The following is a 22,204-nucleotide window of genomic DNA, read 5'->3' as shown; positions in this document are numbered from 1 at the left end:
TGAAAGTGGAACAGAGCCACAGCATGTGAACTGATTGTACTTAAACTTCTGTAAACTAATATGCCCAATATATTACATGATTGCAGGACAAATCTATCTCAGGCAATTAAAGAAATACCATCAGTGACCCTGTGTAACATTAAAAAAGTACGATTACTCCAAAGACTGATATGAAAACAAGTCGCATACCGAATATTGCCTCATTTGGAGAAGAGTTTGATGGATGACATCAAAGCCCACACCGGCTGACTGCTGGGAGCTCAGTGAGGAGGAGGAGGAAGACAGTGTAGGGGTGGAAGAGGACATGGAAGCAGCCAAGGCTACCTCCACCCACTCTAGCAGAAACTTCAGGGAGCCTCTCTGCATGGCCAGGCCGAGCAGCAGCTCCAGCGCTAGCCTCCGACCAATCGGGTCTGCGCCACCGTTCCCGCTGCTCACCGATGTCTTCTTCAGGAAGTCAGCCACCTGTGCCAGACAGTCCAGACCCACTGACGGGATCTTATTCTCATTAGCCAGAGAGAGTGGTGGTAGCGAAGTCAGGACAGAGGACGCTGTGTTGAGCACATCGTTGCAAAGCACAGACTCTGGATGAATAGAAGCTGCGTATCTCCAGTTCTGCTGCAGTAGCGAGAAGAGCAGACTCAAGCCAGTCCTGACACCCATTTCTATCAGAACATCTGTACCCGACTTGATTTTGGATGCTCCCCCTGGTAGGAAAGGCTCTGAGGCCGGCTCAATTTGCCCACATTCAGTTCCGCTGTCTTTGGAGTGGGAGGGCAGCTGCACACGGAATTTGTCATGGTATTTGCTGTGAAGTGCATAGTAGATCCTCTGTAGAACTACCAGCCTGTGGTGGAGACCCAGGGTGTAGGAGGTTTGCGTCAGCACGCGGTGAGCCAGCCATCGCTGGCTACGAAGCAGGGAGGACAGGTACTCTTCCTTCTCCGCAGATGCGCTGGACTCACATTCGAAGTCCGGAAGGCGTGGGCCTGCGAGTTCTTGAACAGGTTGGGCGAGGGTCACCACTTCCTTGTTGTGAAGGAGCTTATCGTAGAGCGCGGCAGCACCATGCCTCCTGGCTGTCTGCAGGCTGTCCTCTGCCGCCCAGGAGCTATTGAAGTGCTCCTGCCACTTCAGCAACACATGGGTCTGACAAGGCACCATGTCTGAGCATTATCTATACTCTGATGTATACCTAAAAAAAAAACATATCAAAAGAGAGGATGAGGCTTAAAGAAAGTCTAATATAGAAAATTCACACATATCCACTCGGGTACAGATTAATATAAAGAATTGCACATCTCTCTTCATCGCAAATTTACAGGCAACATTTGCTGCAGAAAGCCAGTGTTCTGATGCGTTTTCCTGCCAAGTGCATTCAGTGTGAAGGTGTCGGGTTTCTCCTTAGCGTCGGCACTTGTCCAACATACACTACATCCAGGATATTGCCATAGGCCCGGTGGGTATCACTGAAATAGGTCAGCTCACCCTATGATAGCAGCTAACTAGCACACCCACACTAATGAGGAGGGTGCGTTTGTCTTACAAGTTATTACGCCACAAAGCACAAAGGGATGCAATACAAAATAGCACATGTCAAATTTAAATTCATAATTCATTCATTTAAAGTTGGTTCCCTAACCCCACATCCTCACCCAGTGATCTGCTGCATTTTTGTTGGCTTTCCAACCAAAATAAGAGCGTGTCTGTTTCTGTCGACTGGAAATGATGCATCTCCAGCCAAGAAGCTTTCCAGATAGTGGGGAAAATAATGACTTTACTCATAATATTTTGCAGATAATCAGACACCAGCTGGTTAACTGTATCCACCCCCTTGAAAGTCATTACATTCATAACACAAACTAAGCCACAACAGTCCTTGTAATGGTCACAATACGGAGGTCATATTCATAGCACTAGTAGGCACGACATTCCCCTGAAACTGCCTACGCACATTCATCTTAAATATTCTAAAGCAGGTTAACCAGTAGACCTGATACCCACTCGTACATTTACTGTATTATTTTTTAAACATTTTAAACATACATGAACTAATACTTCTAGTTAATGGTGAACAAAACAGTGATATTAAGCCATCTTGATTACCATTATGTTGATTATTGGATGACCCTACAGGTTCTAACTGTACCAAAACAAGCAGGTATGAGTAAAATCAGGTAAACTAACGGTTGCTCAACATGTGAGCACACAAATTTATCCATAGTCCATAGTCCTGTCACAGACTCTCATTTCTCTTGCTGTCCCTGAGGCCCATGGGGCTATATAGTTTCCACTTTGGCCAAAAATAACAGCAGGCATTGATATAGTAGTGAGCTCCATGGTCAGACGACAACAAGAAACTGCCAGCAGTGTAAGACGCAACCATCACACACTGCAGACCGTCTGGTATTTAAGGATATCAACATTCAGGACACGTTGTGAATTTAGTTCTCTGTTCTCATTCCAAGCAGCTCATTTCAGACTTTAGTCAGCAAATGTCAATCTACATTATCTAGAGTATCTAGAGTATACACACAAAACACTTCTTCCATTCCTGATTGTCTAGAACAGATAATAGTTTGGGCCAAAGGTCCCAATTGGTTAAAATGAAAACAAAGACTCAATAAACCTACATAGTTTGTTGGTTTTGTTTTTTCTGTTTTTTTCTGCATTAAATGCAATGAATTTAAGTATATAGAAATGTGCTATACAAATAAAATTGCCACTGTCATAGGTGGGATCAAGCAATTGGGGGGGGGGGGGGGGGGGGGGGGGGCAGTGATATTTTCCAAAAAAAAAAAACACCTTTGGACAACTTTCCCGACATAAAATCTTTTTTAATGTAATCTGTATATTTTTCTTAATTATTATTATTTTATTCTTTAATTTTTACTTTAAGACTACATTTTTGTGCACGGTAGCTGAGCTTAAATCCACAAGAAAATAATCAAGACTTTAAACGCAACCTCCTTCATACTGACTGCTGGATGAGGTGAGCTGACACTAGGACGCCCTTTCGGCACGATGGGGTTTGGAAGTTGTCGAGAATGAGCTGGAGGAAGTTGCCGACCCAATTAAGGGACGTTTGGGCTGCTGTTGCCAGGACAACCCCGATCACTAAAAGCATAATGAATACTTGAATGACTGTTAATCAAAACCAGGACTGGATAACAAAGGAAATTTGTTCACCATAATACAAGCTACCGGTTAAAAATAAATTAAATTTATTAATAATAATAATAATAATAATAATAAATACAATTTAATAATAATAATTCTAGCATAAATGAGTTGGGCACCCACGCTTATGACAACCCGTAGGACATTTAGTATTTAAATTAACAGCATGACACAGTCCTGCGGGCTGGCTTCTCACTTTAAAGCTTATATCAACATTTAGTACCGTTACCGCTACGTGGCTCACGTCTCTCTGGTTTATTGTTACATAGTAGCTACCGACCTGCACCAATAAAAACACCGGCAAACGTGAAGCGCAGATTCCGCCGTGTCATTCACAAACACCGGTAACATTATTCTGCGTCTGCGGTGACAGCTGAGCTAACGCTGGCTGCAGTGCAGTTGCTAGTCTGCTCCATGGCTGTCAAAACCCGACCAAGCCCCTCCACTTGGTGCCTGTCAGCTCCCGGTAAAATAAACCCACGCGTGGGTCGCTAACGTCTTAAAGGTAATTTTAAAATGAAAAGTGCTCGAGAGACATATAAGACACATTGACAGTAAAAACACCGCCAGTAAATGTTTTGCGTTACCTGCTGTGTCCCAGTGAGGTCTCCCTTGGACGCAAATATCATCATCAACCTTCTCCTTGCTCCCCCTCTTCTTCTTCGGACGACTTTTAATCGCCGATGGCAGCCGGTGTTTGGTCGACGTGTTACCGCCACCGTGTGTCTCGGAGCGAAGCTCATTAACGTCACTAACACCTTTGAGTTTTTGTTTAAAAAAAAAAAAAAATCTGCATGGCCAGAGAAAAAGTCAAAGTGGATAAACAAGAGACAGACTGTAACCACATTGAATTCCCCAAACCACAGTTGTAGCAAAATAATTATACCCCATTAAACCGCTCTTTAAAAATTTTTTTATTATAAATTATAGAAGTTTTATAAAGATACAATACTTATGGGAAATATGCACTTAATAGTATTAATTAGGCAACATGAAAATTAATAAGAAACACAGACGAATGATCCTCTGAAACTTTGTTGCATTATGGGAAATGTAGGATCTGTATACACCCTGGGGCTAGGAACCAGGTTAATTCCTTCTCACGTTTCATTTCTGTTCTCCTGAGTCGCTTATGTCTAGTATCTTGTAATGATTGCTACTCTTGATGTCCAATAATAGTATTTTTCCAGCCTTACTTTTTAGGTTAAACGAAAATAGAAACGTAAGGAGCTCTTTTTAACTTAAAAAAAAAATAACAAGGGAGCAAAGATTTGTCATCAGAATCGTTTCAATTTCCCCTTTTCTTACTATAAAACTCAACAATATTAATGCAGTAAATTTAACAAGGAGCTAAACATTATTGTAAATTTATATGAATTTATTTTTGAAAGCATTTCCTCTGTGATTTCAGGTGCACATTCATTGCAATCTGAATTCAAGAAACTAATTTGCGTGTGTTGTGGGGGCTAAAAAGACGTATCTCCAATTGTGTAACATGTTAACGTGTAAGAGTTCTCACACAGCTACAGGCCCAGTAACTATAGCACAAAACTAAAGTTGAATCAGTGGCGACAAACCTAATGCAATCGGAGCTCTGGGGGTTCCCACTCAGACAAAAACAAACCAAACTAAACTTGTGACATCAGTTCACACGAATTTCAATTCCTGGATGGCGGTCCAGAGTTAATCCCACTTCCAAGCCGGATTTCTAAAAAAAGGGACTGACAAAACTGACTGACAAAAAAAGGGGGGGACAACAACACCGGAATGAGGAAATTGACGAGAGCAAGCCATGTGCAAAACAAAGTTGTTCATTGCAGATAACCATGCAACCTGATGAACCACAGGTCACTCCGCTTAAGTCTGGCAGAGGTGCTCAGCTTCTCTAGTCTCACCAGGACACTCATCCAAAAGACAGCATCACCCCTTTCAAGGTTTCTGCTCATTCCGCTTCTCTCCGTGCAGTGATGTTTTTTCTGCTTATCACAGTGTCGTGTTCATTCGTGGTGCATGATGCTGAGGCATGGAGCGCCAGTGTGAAGTACGCGGTGAACTGCCCCGACAGATGCACGGCGGAGCGGTGTGGTGGGACGCAGCGGTGCTCTCGGACGGTCCTGGATGACTGCGGCTGTTGCCAGGTCTGTGCAGCCGGCAGAGGGGAGCACTGCTACCGCACAGTGTCGGGGATGCACGGAGTGAAGTGCGGACCGGGATTATTCTGCGAGTTCTACAAGGATGAAGACGACTATGGAGACGAATATGGAATTTGCAAAGGTATTTTCTCATTAAATAACCTTAAAAAAATCTGGGAGCTGTTTGTGCATGCTGCAGTTTGATAACACTGATGTTACTGCACCAAACCCAGTATCCATTTATGTTATTACAGCCTTTACCCAAGGTTTTAGAAATTCTCCCAAATAACAGCACACATCTGTAAGCATGTGCAGATGCGGACATCCTTGCTGAATATTTAACTTGATGATCATACCTTGTATAATCTGAGACTTGCAGTTTATGCTGTAGCAATATCCACTAAATAATAAATGTTTTCTTTCTTTACAGACTGTCCCTATGGAACCTATGGGGTTGAGTGCCGTAAGACCTGCAACTGCAAGGGAGGCATATGTGACAGAGAGACCGGAGCTTGTCTCACCCTCACCTTCTTTGCCAAAATCGCCAGCAAGCTTAAGAATGAACCACAAGCAGGTAAAGGAGAAATATTATTTTCATTTAAACTTGAAGGTTTGAAGCCTTTGTGTAATTAGTAATAACTTCTCTATGGGCTAGTAGAAGTTGAGTGTCTTGCCAAGTGGACTAAATTAAAATTCTGAATATGATGTATCACTTGCATGAACTGAAAGGCTAATGGTCTCCTTTACTTGTATTCTCAGGGACTGAGGTGGGCTCGGGAGAAGTGAACGCTGTGCAGAACACAGATCAGAACACAAACAGATCCACTGCTCCAAAGCGGCTCAACCCTCGCTGACAAGTGCTGACAAGACTGAATCTATTCAGTGTAAATGTAGCATTAACTTATAAATTAACTGAAAGATATATTTTATTAGAATACGTCAGATAACAAATTTAAAAAAAAAGAAAGAAAGAAAGAAAAAACACTTTGTTACAGCTTTTGGAGTTTTTAGTTGGTTTGCTTGGTTTTTGTTTGACACCATTATCTTTTCTAATGAAATATGCAGACTATGTTATTCTTTCCAGATCTTTCTTTGTTCCTCAATAAATTAATGAAAATGACCCTGCAGTCTCTTCCCATTAGCTTCAGTGTCATTTAGAGTGCCTTTGTTTGTCAAAGTTGAACTGTACAATGATCCAAAATGGGCATTATCATACACAACACCGGGTGTGGTAGAGAATGCTTTTGCAATTAAACCAAAGTTATCACTTAAGGTTATCATTTAATTGCCTAATTTAGCAATACATATTTTGCCTTGGTTGTTAAATCAAGCCAGACATGAAACACCGAGTGGGTATGTTGTAAACGCATTAATTATTGCATGGTAATTAACATATTGTGCTGTTGTAGATTAAACTAATTAAATATAAAGGACAAATAAGCCCATAAATAAGTGGAATCCATTCATGTTGTTAACTGTAAGTACATTGTGCAAGGCGACAGAGTTGTTTGGACACAGCAGATTAATCACTGTAAGCCAGAAGCCTCTCCAGGCTTTGCTTGGCTGTGTGCTTTATCGCCATGTTACTGCAGCAGGGAGCTCTGCCATTTCTTCGTATACCTCTGGGTTTTTCTCTTTTTGCAGTAGGCTGGGTTCCACCAGAAAAAAAAAAACCCCCACAAACCAAGACATCATTTTTTATCTCAGATGAGTATTCTCCTTATTCCCAGAGTATGTTTGTGTGTAGAAAATTTATTGTCCAGATATAGTTGTAAATTTGGACCAAAGTGTCGCACAGATAGAAAACCTTGGCATTTATTTAAGGGAGGGAAAGGGGTCTTTTGAGCAGTGCAAAAATATTAAGAAGTCTGATGAGAAGTGCATATTTTGAGCAGAAGGAATTCCTGTCAGTGTGGTTTCCCATGATGATGTGACATGATGTATCCAAACACAGGAGCAAAAATGGATTTTATTGCTGAGACTTTTTACAGACATCTTTGACTTCACATTTTTTTTGGGTGCCCTAGTTTCTTAGCTTTCAAAAATGGGAAAATATGCTTTTTTCCCATGCAGAACACAACTCTCAATCAATGAAAAATGTTTTAATCCAAAAATGCAAAAGAAAAACTGGAGGAGGAAAGAGAGAGGATTCAAAGAAGGAAGGTTTTTCAGTCTATGTAATGAAGGACACAGACTTTTAGTTTTGTAACAAGAACAAGAAAAGCAAACATTATAATATTGTTTATTTACTGGATTTTCTTCTCCACTTCACCCATCGGTTTCTTTAAACACCAGAGAAGATAGACACAAATTTTAAGTCAGTGAGTGTCATTAAGAATACACCCTTTTCAGAAAATGGTATCTAACTTTAGATTTAACAATTTTATTTAAATCCTAAAATTCTACAGAAAAACAGTGGAACAAATTCTGTGCAGATTATACAAAGCACTTCAAACAGTGTTGTGTAAAAGTACTAGCCACCCCTTATTTCTTTAATTTTTGCTCCCAAGTGGAGCAAAACATTTCATTTGTTTCTATTTCTTAGCTGAATCCATAATAAATGCTAAAGATAACCCAATTTGACAGGCATAAAATAGTGATGTTTGCATAAATAATATGATTCCCACTCAGGTATTAGCAACAAACTTAGCATATGTCTGCAGTGTGGGCAGTCTGTCCTTATAAAAAGAAAAGAAAAAAAGAAGAAAGAACCTGAGAGATGCATTTAGCCCTTTATTTGATCATCTACTGTTCATTAGAAATAGTCTCAGTGGAAGGGTGGATGTCAAGAAAACAAAGGAAAAAGCTGTGGTATGCCAAATTATACTGACAAATCACTGGCAACAAGTCTGATGGAGTGATGTGAAATTTTGAATTCAAATTATTATCATTATGTACAGAGGGGATCAGGACAGAGGGACAAAATTTGTGAAACCAACACGGTGGAGGCTCTGTCACGGTTTGGGGCTGTATTTCAGCCAGAGGTTTAGCGATCTCATCAGAATTCATGGAACTGAGAACAGAAAAATGGATTTTGATCCATCATACAATACCATCTGGAAAGCATCAGATTGGCAACATCTTCTTTGTCCACCACGATAATGTTTCCAAACACGCTGCCAGTGCAGTACAAACTTACCTGGATAGAAAAACGTACAACTGAACACTATGAGGTGTGGATTGTCCTCCCCAGAGCCCTGACCTCAACATGAAGCGGAGTGCGAACATCTACCAAATATTGATTTTCAAGACTTGTTCAAACCCTGTTTTAGCCTTATATACTGTCTTCCCGTGTATGTTTACATGTGTTCTATTATATTGCTGCACCTTTGTCTGTAGCAAAATATTTAGAAATGAGGGGTGGCTCAACATCTGTGCACATTTTTTAACTATATGAGTTCATGATAGCATTTGAAAACAATAATGTAATACTCGGAGATAAATGTCAAAGTAGTCATATACATATATATAAATATATATATATATATATATATATATATATATATATATTATTTTTATTATTTTTTTTTTTTTTAAATAACACTTATGACAGTTCAATGAAAATTTAAATTAATTCTTTAAAATCGCAAGGAATCCTCATGGCATTAATGATCATTCATTACATGTGGCACTTGATTAGATACTTATCATATGTAATCCTTCATAAGGCAGCATTAACGTATAGAAACTGTGCTGGAGATTAAAAAAAAATAACTACAGAACATCCAGGACAATAAAAAAATTTCAAGAAAATACTGGCCGAGCTAAAAATAACTCTTATTAGCCTCACCTCTGACTCTTACTGGTACAAAAATGTTTTCCAGTATTCAGCTTGTTTATTTCCTGTGCTTCCTGACACCTGTGAAAATGGTCCTTCTTCCTGTTGTTGTTGTGTCTGCCCAAGACAGGAATTTAAAAGCATGGGGTTTTTCAAGTGACACTCCGAAAGCTCTGGAATTTATACGTGACACACAACTGCACATGCCCTGTCCTTGTTTTGGGAGCCTGTTAGAGAATGCTTCGCGTCCATTATATTATCGTTTCAATCAACGCTTCACCTCTAAACAGTACAACAGAGTTCAAATGTGGCCAGTCTGAATTTGTTTCTAAATCATAAATATGATGAACAGGAGTGTATCAGCATATCTGTATTATTATTATTTACAGGAACATTCATGATTTCTCAATCCTCACATTTCCTTGACCAATAGCCATAAAAAGCAGAAAGGATGAAGTTTCCTGAAAAAGACACAAATTACACTGCATGGGTGTTGGTTGTCAGTCCAAGGACAAGGTGACACACACAAACACACACACAAACACACACACACATACATACAGGTATGGGACAGTCTGTGTGTGAAGGCAGTGAGCATTCACACATTCAAGTGCTTAGGCTCAAATGTTCCTCTCATTCCCCTGAGAACCGACCGGCCGAGGTCCCGCAACCAAACAAAGGACCCTGGAAAATAACAGGAAAGAGTTGGTGAGAAATACCCTTTATCTGACTCCCTGAACACGTCACTGCCGCCTCTGCAGAAACAAAGGTGCGTGAATGGAGTAGTAAATAACACTGATTTACTGCAAATAGATGTTCTGGTATTTATACTTTGGCTCTGCCTCAACAGGTTGTTTATTGTAGCAGTAGACTGACAAACACCGCAAACAAGGAAATTAAGTGATGAGTTTGATTACACTGATTGCAGGTAATCAAAACTAAGCAACAACAAGCACGTCGCGACCATCCTGGTCTGTTCAAATGACGTAAATTCGGTCGGATTAATCAACTCTTTTGGTTCTTTTAATCAATGGTTTCACTCGCTTTTTCTTTTTTTAATGGTTCTCAGAAACCTCACGTAGTAAACTGATAGCAGCAAAACAACAGGTCAGAGCCTTGACCTTGGCGACCTGACAGATTTCTGACCCCTGGAGGGATTGTCTTTTCCATCATGACGTGACGTGAGGAGGAACATTCCCAAGCAGCGTTATCATCACACCTCCAGAATATGGAGACTTACTTTTAGTAGCCAACAAACAACACAAAGAAATAAATGACCTTTTTTTTTCATAATTGCCTGAGATATTTATTTATGTAACTCTTTGCTTTAAGGACCTATTCTGTTACCTAATGAATGGGGATACATTTTTTTTATTAGTAGTAATTTGGAAACAGTAAGGAATTTTCTGGCATTAGAAAAATGTTCTCCTGGCGAACGTCCTTTTTTTTTGCAGAAATCAGAAATATTTACCATCGGCCACATGCAGTCCAGTTTGAGCTTAAGTGGACTGGACAAGTGAAACTCCCCTTTTTTCAGTGAAAAGAAGTTTAATGACACATTTAATCCTTGACATACTGTAGCTTGATATAAGACAAAGAAGTGCAATTTCAACAGTACACCTCAGTTGTTTTCTTCATAATTAAGAAATGTTGCTGTAGTAAATGAAAGAAATTTGTGAGCACCACTCTTTGGGCCAAAATTGTAAGGCTTAAATATGTTAAATCACAGACACAAGTTCTTGTAACTCATTGAGAAGACTGTCCTTTAATTATAAAACATAAGGTTTTTCTTAATTCAAAGCAAATATCCTATGTATTTATTTTTTTACAGTGGATCCAGTATAAAAAAAAAACAGAGAAAAAAAACAAAAAGTAAATTCTATAGCACGCTGTGCAAAACAGAAACTTGTTTTTCGCTGAAATGCTTATCTATTACTTTTACTTTGGTGTATGAATGGCCATGGGTGAGGTCTTTATCAGTAGGAAAAATTGTAAAATTATGACTATAAATTTTAAAATTTAAAATTGATGCCCTCCTTCACAGTTGGATGGCCTAGAGTCTTGGCTAATTCTGGTCCCGGGGTTTGCCACCCCTCATGAAACAATTTTTTAAAATAAATGTAGCTTTTATTATAAATACTTCAAAAAAAAAAAAAAAATATATATATATATATATATATATATATATATATATATATATATATATATATATATATATATATATGTTTGACTCCACCGTCAGGGCCTTTCTGGGTAGAGTTCACATGTTCTCCCTGTTTTTATGTGGGTTCTCACCAGGTACTCCCACTTCCTCCCACAGTCCACATTATGATAAAAAAAAAATGTAATAAAAAAATTTAAAAAGCTACAAATGGGCATTTTTTTAAAATGCATTTTTTTTTAAATGCCCATTTGTGGGCATTTTTTAAAATGCCCATTAAAAAGCTTTTAATTTTAGTGAATGTGAACAGAGTTTTGAAATACATAGATTTGTGATTACCCATTTTTGGAGAGACACATGGACCTCTGGTGGCTTCTTTTTGCACTGTCAGACCAGAATAAAAAGAGAAAAACAAACACGCTTGCTGAAGTTCCTATTTCAAATGTTTTAGAGACCGCCAGCAGAGAGCACTATTGTATACAAAGAGAATGGTAACCTTACACCACTGATTTAGGATACATAATCATTACTTTTACCCAGGTGCTATTAGATATTTCAGGTACCTTAGCATATGTAGACATGTGCACTTCATGGAACTCAAGGTCAACTGGATTTTTTAGTTCAACAGAAAGAAGGAAAAGAAATGTGCCCTGTGGTAAGATAAATATGCTGCAAGAAGTGTGTTCATTCCACTCTTGCAGTGGAATGAACATGTCTTTTTGTGAGTGGGTGTGTTTGTGTGTCTGGTTTTTTTAAACTTCCTTTCAAAACACCAGCACTCAGTATACTACAGAATGTACCAAATGACTTTATAAGGAACGAATGCACCTCGAATTAGTGCTTCTGAATGGCACCACTTGTTTACTGTGCATGTTTAACTGGGAGGTTTAAATTAGCTGGCAATAGAGGAAGGTTGAGAAGATGAATTTTATCTTATAACTGAAGGTGGTATCTGTATGAAGGTGATGTAAATTTAAAACACAAGTGTGTGGGGGAAAAAATGAGTGAAAATGTCAAAATTCAAGATCAAAATTTTTATACACATTTTAACATCTTATCTGTCCACCTATCTGCTTGTTAAGTTAAACGGACACATTTCTGACATCTCAATGATAACACTGAATAGTAGCATCACATGCAATCTCACATATTTCCAGTAAAATACACAAAATATGGACCAAAAACTGCTGAGTGAAGGAGATGAAGTGAAAGGAAGCAGCAGCAATCCCAAGCTTATGTCATAAATAACCAACAACACCCAAATAATCACTGGCACAAACATAAAAAATGCAGTTACCTAAATATTAGAATATCATTTCTAATACTTCAATTTAAACATTTTCACTTTATTTTTGTCCAAAGCTCGACCCTGCCAGCACAAGCATGTCTGCATTCTTTTGTAGCCAGTCATACCTGCGGGCTAAAATGTGTTTTTGTTTTTGCAAAATTCATTGGTAAGTTTGTTGCACTCAGATCTTCACATCATGTTCCATTTTCATTTTCTGCTGTAAATATGTCTCCTTCTCAAATGTTTTTGTCCTTGATACAGCTTTGTGCATTCAGCTCCCTGTCACCAGAGACAGTGCTCAGGCACAGCTGTGCAGATATAGCACGTAAACTAAGCTATTTTTTCTCATACATTAAAGTTAGGCAAAAATAAGGTAGTAAACTGAAAAAAACAGTTAATTTGGCTTGTTTGAACATAACCTCAGTGATGGCATCAGTCAGATATGTAGCCATTAACCTGGTTTCACAAGGATGAATGAGTGACACAGATCAAACAGACTAACAGATGAGCAGATATAATTTATCATGTCATACTTTGGTTTCTATATGCCATACAAATACAAACAGGGAGGTAACTTTGCTATGGAGAGCTGTCCATTGTACAGTTTAATACTATCCTGTACAGCTGTTCTGACAAAGAGATCTCATTATAGTATTTTTCCCTTCTTGTTCTAATTGACACTGTCATTGATTGTGTGATTTTTGGATAGAAATCAAGCAATAACTGATCTTTACCATTGGGGGGCAGTGTGAACAAGCTGCAAACACAGACATCCTTTAAAAGTGGCTCAAAGAGTTTCACTCAGAGTCAAAAAAGCACCAACATTATTCAACATTCACCATTTATTTAAGTCATTTTTGCATCTGCCTTGTGTATTTTTGTTTTCTCCTCTCTGTCAGGACCGTTTGCCAACCAGTTACAACCTCTGTGTGTCTGCTTTGTGGCTTTGTGGGGTACTGATTACAGCTACTGAAGCTATATGGAGCATCTTGCATCCTTAGTTAGTGAGCTGGCATTTATTTCTGTAAAATGAGACTGTTTACTGGCTGCTTATCTGCTTTTGAGTCTAACACGTAAGCCTTTCTACCTTTCTGTAGAGGCTCTCTAGATTTTGCCAAACTAAACCTCATTATGATGCTAAAAGGGAAGTGCTCCCAGACACCTGCCCACTGTGGTCATCTACCCACTTACTGTCGCGACACACTGACTGGCAGAAGTTGAAGATCACTCAGCTACTGCTTTCATTCTTTGGGAATTTACACAAGGGGACAAAAGTGAATAAGAAACTTACAAATGGAGAAATGAAGCTGAAAAGCTGAAAAACAAATAACAAAAGCATTATTCCCATTCACAGTGAGTAGGTTCTTCTCACCAGAGATTCCTGCTGTCTGTCCAGAAGTCACCAGTCCAAAACCTCTGACTGCAAGGCCATGAGAACAGGAGACACACTGAGAAAAACCCATTCCCAGAGGCTTCCTCTGTGAAGATTCATCCATACTAATCTCATAAGTTGTCTATCAGATGAGGTCTCCCAGAATATCCCATGGGAGTAGATGCAGCTCCAGCTTGTTTACAGATGGCCACTTCCTACGTCACAAGGTCACACTGTTTCATGTTCAGCATTCCTCGTCCTGCAAATATAATAAAACACGCCGAGGACAGATGGCTCCGAGCCTGCTGTTGTGTGTTCCATTTTATTTAGTGAGATTTCTCATAAGGATGCTTAATTTTTGTAAAGTGATTAGATTTTATTACAAAGCAGGAATTCTGTTTACTTTTGATTGCCAGATATTAAAAAGCTTTGATTTTTATTATTACTGAATTAGAGGGACAAGATTTAAAAATAAAGCTAAATGATTGCTGTGCCAACAGTCTTTAGTCATCTGTTTATCAATTTGTGAGAAAATGCTTCTTAAAAATGGTGCTCTAGTGTCAACACTGATGTCAGCATGTTAACACGCTGCTGTATGTCAGTAGGAGTGGGTGCCCCCAACCTTGGTGTGTGCAGAAGCCCCACCCACCTGCTGTTCACACATTGTGTTTGTGAGGGATGGCCACTTAGAAGAAAGAGAGGGTGAGGGTAGTTAAAAGGGCTTCTTTCAGATAGCAACTGATAAATAAGACTTATTTTCACAACTGTGAGCCATGCAAAGCTACTCTAGCAGAATACAAAACTATAGATGTGAAGTTTAAATTGAGCAAAGTCGCCTTGACTTAGAAGTTTGACTAAAACCATCAGTAACAGTGATGATCACAACATGAACATCTGTAGAAAAAAATCACAACGATGCAATTTACTTGACTTTAACTGGCTCTAAAAGTGTCAACTTCATTACAACCCAGAAAGGAAATATAAGTGAATTTCAACCTCTGGGGACTGAAATTTTATTACAAAGCATTTGCAGTTCTGTTGAGATATTTCACTCCAAAGTGAAGCAGAGGACAAGCTAATGTTCCCATAAGTGGAGCCTGGCGGCCTGGATGGCTAATGACTAGAGAATTATGATCACAATTTAATGATTGGTGCTAAACAGGTCATAGATCTCTCTCACTCTTGCCCACAGCCAGCTAATAGATAATAAAGAAAGGCCTGAGCCTTCACTTGACCCTCTACTATGTCAGGAACCCAGCTGGGACCTTGCTTGTTGATATTATCTCCTCCACAGTTGTCAGCACTTCATTTAAAGTTCTCCGTCACCTCACTCAACCAGCTCCTCCGCAGGACTGCACCACCACAACAGGTCAAATTTGCCCGCATCTTATTACCTGTGAGTTTGCAAACAAACTCATCATCATGCAGATGATTTGATTTTGAGGAAGTAATTATTGTGGACACACCAGCTACCTCCTACACAGACTGGAATTTGCGTCTCTCCGTTGGTAATGAGCACATTTTGCAGGCTCAGGGGATAAATTGGGAATTCATAAATCCTGGTCCTGAGGTGATAACATAAAATTTAGTTTGCATGCTGACCAGTTCTGTAAATTATGCATTTGAGCTTGGAATTTTTTTTTCTTTCAAATGCAAAATAATGAATCTATTCCTTTACTGACATTGTGCTATTATGCTATGGGGGCTTGAAATAGCCAGTACATATTTTTTTTTATCACCAATTTTAAATTAAATGTTTGATATTTATTGATTCATTCAGTCATCACATATTGCACAGACCATGCAAAACAAATCATTTAAGTACGAAAGCTATTTTACAAATAGTGATACAAATGGTAAGCTCATTAAAGATAGCCTTCCCTCCAAGTAGAAAAAAGTAAATAACATAAACAAACAGATGAGCAGCAATATTTGTTCATGTAACCTAAAAAAGTGGCTTAGTGTGATCATAACCAGCCTTGTTAGCAAGCCGTATTGCTCTTTATTGTAAAATATGCTGAATAAGAAGCATAATGATGGGGAATTACCACACAAGTCAGACGTTCTGCCTGCAGGAGCACAGATACAGTGATTCCGACTGTGACAGCTCATGCGACCTCATCCCAGGCACTACTTTATTTGTAAATTACAGAATGAAAAATGCCTCCTCACCAGAATTATCTAATGCAGCACTATGAATTTAGAAAAAAAACATCAACAACTTTTAGAACAACCCCTAAAAAAGCAACACTTTCCAGGGGCTATGTATACAGCTGGGCTGGAACCAAAGTGAGGACAGAGTGACTGAATAAATGTTTGCTGAGCTGCCTGCACGCAGTCGTTTGTACATGTCATGTTGAAGACCCCGTAAAACCCTGGGTGTGTATGCACGCTGGATTAGTCACAGATGGTGTGTGGAAAAGTCAAGATTTTTTCTGTTTATTCCGCATTATAAGCCTGCTGTGGGAAATTTCCTGGCTGTTGAAATTTTAAGATGAGCAGCACAAGTTTCAAAACTGCTGGTTACTTTGCTCTGTATGCTGAAATAAAAGAGAAAGTCAGCTGGGGCACTGCTCAGTCGGAGCTCTCCCTCTCTCTTTGAGACTTCCTCAAACATGATTTCTCTCTCTGTATCACACACACACACACACACACACACACACACACACACACACACACACACACACACACACACACACACACACACTCCTCCCCTCCCCGCCTCCTCCACCTCTCTGTACCAACACACACTGCTGTCTCCTCACACCGAGCGTGAGCGCCTCAGCAGCCGGGATGACTGGAGGAGCTGGGACTGCAGACACTGCGGTGCTGAGAAAGACGGCGTGAGCGCGTTTGTGTGCGTGTGCACGTGCCTGGGCGGACTCCAGCTGTAATGGTGCCCCGTGTGTGTGTGACTGTGCTGACCGCAACAGTCATCCTGTCCAACAGCGGAGACTTTCTCAGCGTGCAGATGGTGTGAGCAGTCAGGGGAAAAGTTTCTAACAGCTCGACTGAGTCTCGGCTAACTCAATCCACACTGCACACACACTCATACACTGTGCCAGTCCAGGAGGGGAGCAACAACAACAGCAGCAGCAGCTGAGCATGAGGACAACTTGAGCTTGTGTGTGTGAGCGGGATTTGTCTTGTAGTTGATTGATTGACCTGTCGCTGAAGAGGATACGGTGTCTGGGCATCACCACACATCCGAGCTGTGAGATTCAACAGGGCTGCTCGTTTGAAAGGTGAGTCCGTTCTGTAAATCTGTTGACTCTTTGTTATGAATATGAAAATGCTGTAAGCAAAACGGACAATTTGTTGTCATAACAGGGCATTCTTCACCTTAGACTACAGTACAGTAAATATGGCATGTGGTTTTGCTTTGGCACATTTTTTAAAGCGGCATCGCTGGGTTAATGGCTCATTAAAGTGATTTATTGTCGCAGGTAGTGTGAAGTAGTGACACCTGGGGTGACTGCCATGTTGAGCAATGGAAACGTCAAATGCACGACTTCTGAGCTGCTGTGAATCTGTGCATTAACGCGCAAAACTGTCTTTGAGCTGTAGTCTTTTTCCATTAGCTCTGTTATTGTCTAAAAGCTACACATGTGTGGCTGAAATATGAAATTAGGAGCATGTGTGGCAATTGTTGTTGGAAGGCCGGGAAGCATTAAACTTCAGCGTCTTTACGGAGAAAAATTAGTAAGTGGCAGGTTTTGTTATGCCGTACAGTTAAACCAATAGAATAATCTTTAAAATGGTAAGACTGTTGCTTATGACCTCAGTTCTGAGTACTTTTGACTGTAGCACATATAAGTTTGTCTATCTGTGGATGGATTTGATTTATGGTAAAAACACATCATACATGTTTGCCTGATTTCAAAGATTGATGTGGTTTTACTTTATTGAGTAAAGTGTGCCAGGAGTACAGGGACAAAGGGGAGTAGGGCTTGCATTCCCACATAAATTTTAAGCCCTTGTCCCACATTAGTTTTCATTTTTGTATAATTAACTTCTCATATGAAAATAACCAATTGTTATATTTCTTTTTATCCTAAATCCTATATTCTTTTCAAATATTCTGGACCAAGAACACCTTGGCATCTTGGCTGGTACGATTTGATCACAAGATAGTCAGTACTGTTTGGAAACATCTTTGAACTTGTGTGTGTGTGTGTGTGTGTGTGGGGGGGGGGGGGGGGGGAGAGAGAGAGAGAGAGAGAATGTCACTCATTCCAGCTTACTAAAATGGAAAAAGTAGTCAACAAAGAGAGGAACGTGGTGGAGAAAAGAAAGAGTTCAAAGGATCATGACAGAACATCGGTAAAACAGAAGTGTGAATGGAAAAGAAATACATGAGAGCAAACCAGTAGAAGGAAGGATGATGACTCCCGTGTGCCAGGAATGTCTACAGCTCACAAGCTGTGCTGCTGGAAAGCTCAGGGATCAGGTTCCCCGTGTCAGCTGCTGTGCGGGACTGTTCCCAGGTCTAGCCATGTAACGTCTTTTTACTGAAGAGGGTGCGGGGACCAGAACGACTGAACTGCAGCAAATCAGGAGTTCAGATTGGAAGTCCTATAGCTAAAGGTGTTTTTTTGTTGTTGTTGTTGTTTAATTTTCTTCATGTTTTGGAAAAAAAGATTAAAACAAGTAGACACGGCTAATCTTTATATTCAAACTGACAATTTGCTATTTTTGTTTTGTTGCCAGGCACAGCATCCTGTGTGACATTTATGGAGGTTATAATGCAGAGTCAGCATAAACTCCTTCCAGCAAACATCACTAGTGAAAATGACTGCGGTCACTGGGCGCTGTTTTCACTTTGCCCCTCTCACCTGGCACCGTATGATCTTGCATGGCATCCTTTTTTTTCCCATCAGGAAAATATCCTCTTCATATACTGTAGAGACAGCCAAATTAACAGTATTGTCATTCAGTTGTCACAGTGTCAAAAACGTGTGAGATGAGTCAGGGGTCAATATGAAGTCTTCACCTTCATCTCTCCACAGGGTTGCTGCTCTGTTCCCAGACATACTGTGACACATGGCATGGAGGGAAACGAGTGTGTGTGTATGTGTGTGGGTGGGGGGTATGCTAATGAAATGAGTGTATCATACCAAAAAGCCAGCATAGAGGAGAACAAGGGGCACACATTGTGTCTAAATTGTTGTGTAGACAAAACAGATGCTGACTCGTCACACTGATTCATAAAATAAAGCCAGTTTATTGGGAACTCCAAGAAATTCCTCTCCAAGAACTGACCCTTAGTGTTTGTGATATATTACACTGCTCGCCTCACCTCCTTGCTTCTCGTCTCGCTTCCATCCATCCATCCATCCATCCATCTTTCTGCATGACTCACAATGACTTGTGTGGGTAGTAAGCAATCATTGATGTTTCTTACCCTATAATGAAAGATAGCTCCTCAGATCCTGAACTCCCTGTAACCCCATCCCATGTTAAATCACCGTAGACCTAAATTATGTGAGTGTTGGATGGAGCAATGGATTATTATCCTTATTTATTTTTTTCACATGTGTGCGAGTACTTCCATCTGTGACTGCTCTGAAGCCCTTCCTCTTTCACATCCTTTCCGGTGATTAGCACCGCAACAGCGCAGCAAGCAGCATGCCGTCCTCTTACCTCTGTGACTTTATAACAGAAGTCTAATAGAAACAGACTGCTCTCGAGGTAGCAGCTTTGGCAGCCGAGGGTTATATTTGTCTTTAACACATGCTGGTCACAGAGGCCCTCTGCGTTTTGAGAGAGGGGGTGAGGGTGGTTAGAGATATTTAAAGAGTTGATGGCACTGAATGGTAATGCAAGTTCATGTTTCATCTTGCATGTTTTGTGGTCTTTTGTGCTGTTAGCACAGTTAGTACATATGCATGTGAACAAAAAATCTAAATGTAGCTTCATGACACACAGTCTGTCAGTTCAGGGTGGAGTCACTCACCTGTCAATCATGGTGAAGACAGAGAAAGGGAGATGAGCCATTGCTGCTTTATTTTTTTGTTCTTGGACTACTGATTTACATGACCCAAGGAAAGTTGGCTCTGGTTTTACTGGCAAGCACCAGGTTCAAAGTAGGTTACAGCTGCTGAAAATGCAGAACTGAGGACTGATGACAGACAGATGGTAATGGCAGTGCTTGCTGCAATGTGCAATGACACCAATGAAGAATTTATCTCTTCTGTTTATCAGTGAATCATTAATACTTCAAGCTGGGGATTATTTACTTAGCTGAGACTGTCAGTGACCTTTTATATGAACAAATAAGTCACAACAGGTTTTGAAAGGTTTTGAAAAATGTGATTTTCTTAGAAACCTGAGGAGCTTATTATTTCAATTATTATTTGTCTTGTCATTTAATTCATAGAAAATGTCTTTTTTTGTGTGAAATGTCTATAGGCATCAGTGAAAAACAGGACCTTTGATATGTTTGTACTAGTTTATCTTTTTCTTAATACTTTGTAGTATCAATGGCAGTGGGGGAAATCTTCATCAATAGTTCAGATCTATGCACATTTTCCAAAACCTTCCAGTGGACTGGATTGGAGTCTGTGCTGGGCCGCTTCTGGGCCCTGGGCATTATGCTTGAGACGCCTATTTTAAAAACTAAGCCCTGCACATGACGAGCACAAGTACAGAAGCAGGACGTGTTCTAGATGTAGGGTTAGCTGGGTTTGGATGCTTGACTACACAGGAACTGTCCCTTATGTGTCATGCAACAACAGAAAGCTTGACTCCAAAAGCACATGGTACTGAGGCTTAGTAAATGGTTGGTAATTTGCCTGACATCACTGCACAGATTTCAGAGTTAGTAGATGTGCTTTAACATTAACATTTCATCCTCATGCTTTGTGGCAGCCGCACAGTGGGAAAGTCAGTAGTTCTAACTTTGTTGAATCCAATTACCTCTCAGCAGTGCTCTGGGCTGCTGTTGTGACCAGTCACTTCCTGTGGTGGCCCATGTGGCAGAAATTTCTGCCAAGACCAAAAAGTTCAACCATTTATGCAATTATCTCTATAGTTCCAATAAGCAAAGGGTGGAATATCCTTGTTTTCTACAGCCCAAATATATCTTTTGCTAGCTCTTTTGTAGTCTTTATCTGCAAGAAAAGCAGAACTTTAATTTCCCAAAGGAAGAGCCACACAGTGCAGCAAGGCCTCAATCTTCCTTTCTTCCAAACTAGTTCAGTTCAAATAAAGACATGTCAAACAGCAGCTAAGGCTTTTTTGTGTGCTCTTAGCTTCAGTAGTTTCCCATATGGGGAACAAACAGTGTGTGTAAGCAGTGAAAACTAGCAACCTCCTGATGCTGTGAGACCAGTCCTGTGTAGACAGGAAGGTCTCTGGTGTCACATTTCAGAGACTTTACAGCCTTGGTCACCTTCCTTTCGACCTCTTAGATATCTTTATTTCATAGCGTATGGCTATACTGTTATCCATGATGTAGCCAACATATGGTACATATGACATCACTTAAAACTTGGCCAGCTAATGTGTAAAAGTTGCCATAACTTTATTTATGGCTGTATATGTTGAACCCTTAGCGGCAAGCTAAACATAGAGCCCCTTTTTGTTTTTATCACATGGTTATGTACTATGAAACAATGCTTTATTGTACCACTTGGTACCTTTCTGCCTGCTTCAAAAAACAGCTGTCATCACTTATGATACATCCGCTGCCTGTATTTTTATTATTTCATTGACAGATGTATATTTTTAAATCAACAAAGTCCATGAAGCTGATGCAACCTGGCTTAGTTTCCCATGGACAAAGACTGCCTATTTATACGTCTGTGCTCAATAAGGGACCAGCACTGATGGTGCTTTGAAAGACTTCTTCTCACTTCAACACAGAGAAATCAGTCTCTGCTTTTTTTTCTGCTTGACTTGTGTGCTCTCAGTTCATTCATTTTTATCGGACTGCCACAGAACCACAGATATGTTGCACCCTGCTAAGAAATTATAGTGCATGCTGCACAACCTTAGAAGGACAGCACGAAGATATCTACAACTCAGCACTCTGAGTGTGCGGGTGTGTCTGTGTGTGTGTGTGTGTGTGTGTGCATGCGTGTGAAATATATACAAAGCTGTTGTTTACAGTGAAGGTCAGGGTGTTTTTTCTTCATCATGGGCAAAGTTCTCAGGCGTGTTATGAGAAAATTCTAGCATAGTGTTAAGTACAAGGCACCTTGAATGTTCCCTGTTGGCTGAAACAGAAGTAATGTTAGCAATGAAATACAATCTAGTAGGCATGACAGATGGTAGTTTGGATTAAAGCCTG

At 40.1% G+C, this 22,204-nt stretch overlaps 3 protein-coding genes across 6 annotated transcripts in view; 2 read left to right on the top strand and 1 right to left on the bottom strand.

Annotated features, from left to right (window-relative positions):
• LOC134630741 (probable E3 ubiquitin-protein ligase HERC1) overlaps nt 1-3,838 on the bottom strand; it is a 43,763-nt gene extending 39,925 nt beyond the window's left edge. For all 4 annotated transcript variants that reach the window (XM_063478340.1, XM_063478341.1, XM_063478343.1 and 1 more), the window contains exons 1-2: nt 3,768-3,838; nt 190-1,195 (exon numbers count right to left, since the gene is read on the bottom strand). In XM_063478340.1, the coding sequence (XP_063334410.1) occupies nt 190-1,164 (975 nt within the window). In that variant the 5' untranslated portion in view covers nt 1,165-1,195; nt 3,768-3,838. The remainder of the gene's footprint in view (nt 1-189; nt 1,196-3,767) is intronic.
• Nucleotides 3,839-5,028: 1,190 nt separating this feature from the next.
• esm1 (endothelial cell-specific molecule 1) lies at nt 5,029-6,280 on the top strand. Its single transcript, XM_063480614.1, has 3 exons — nt 5,029-5,454; nt 5,743-5,886; nt 6,072-6,280. The coding sequence occupies exons 1-3, from the start codon at nt 5,148-5,150 to the stop codon at nt 6,164-6,166; spliced, it is 546 nt and encodes a 181-aa protein (XP_063336684.1). The 5' UTR covers nt 5,029-5,147; the 3' UTR covers nt 6,167-6,280.
• Nucleotides 6,281-16,705: 10,425 nt separating this feature from the next.
• Nucleotides 16,706-22,204, top strand: part of arhgap24 (Rho GTPase activating protein 24) — an 85,049-nt gene continuing 79,550 nt past the window's right edge. Inside the window, exon 1 of the mRNA XM_063478335.1 lies at nt 16,706-17,156. The gene's annotated coding sequence lies outside the window, so the exon portion shown is untranslated. The remainder of the gene's footprint in view (nt 17,157-22,204) is intronic.

The sequence above is a fragment of the Pelmatolapia mariae genome, linkage group LG7, assembly GCF_036321145.2.
Source record: "Pelmatolapia mariae isolate MD_Pm_ZW linkage group LG7, Pm_UMD_F_2, whole genome shotgun sequence".
Classification (NCBI taxonomy): Eukaryota; Metazoa; Chordata; class Actinopteri; order Cichliformes; family Cichlidae; genus Pelmatolapia; species Pelmatolapia mariae.
The sequence above is the reverse complement of the archived record's forward strand: the minus strand, read 5'-3'. Positions and strand labels throughout refer to the sequence as shown.

Bases quoted from the DNA above. Each gene is read 5' to 3' on its own strand.
- esm1 (XM_063480614.1), top strand. From the start codon at position 5,148: ATGTTTTTTCTGCTTATCACAGTGTCGTGTTCATTCGTGGTGCATGAT. The intron at 5,455-5,742 runs GTATTTTCTCAT...CTTTCTTTACAG, and splicing joins CGAATATGGAATTTGCAAAG to ACTGTCCCTATGGAACCTAT. The intron at 5,887-6,071 runs GTAAAGGAGAAA...TTGTATTCTCAG, and splicing joins TAAGAATGAACCACAAGCAG to GGACTGAGGTGGGCTCGGGA.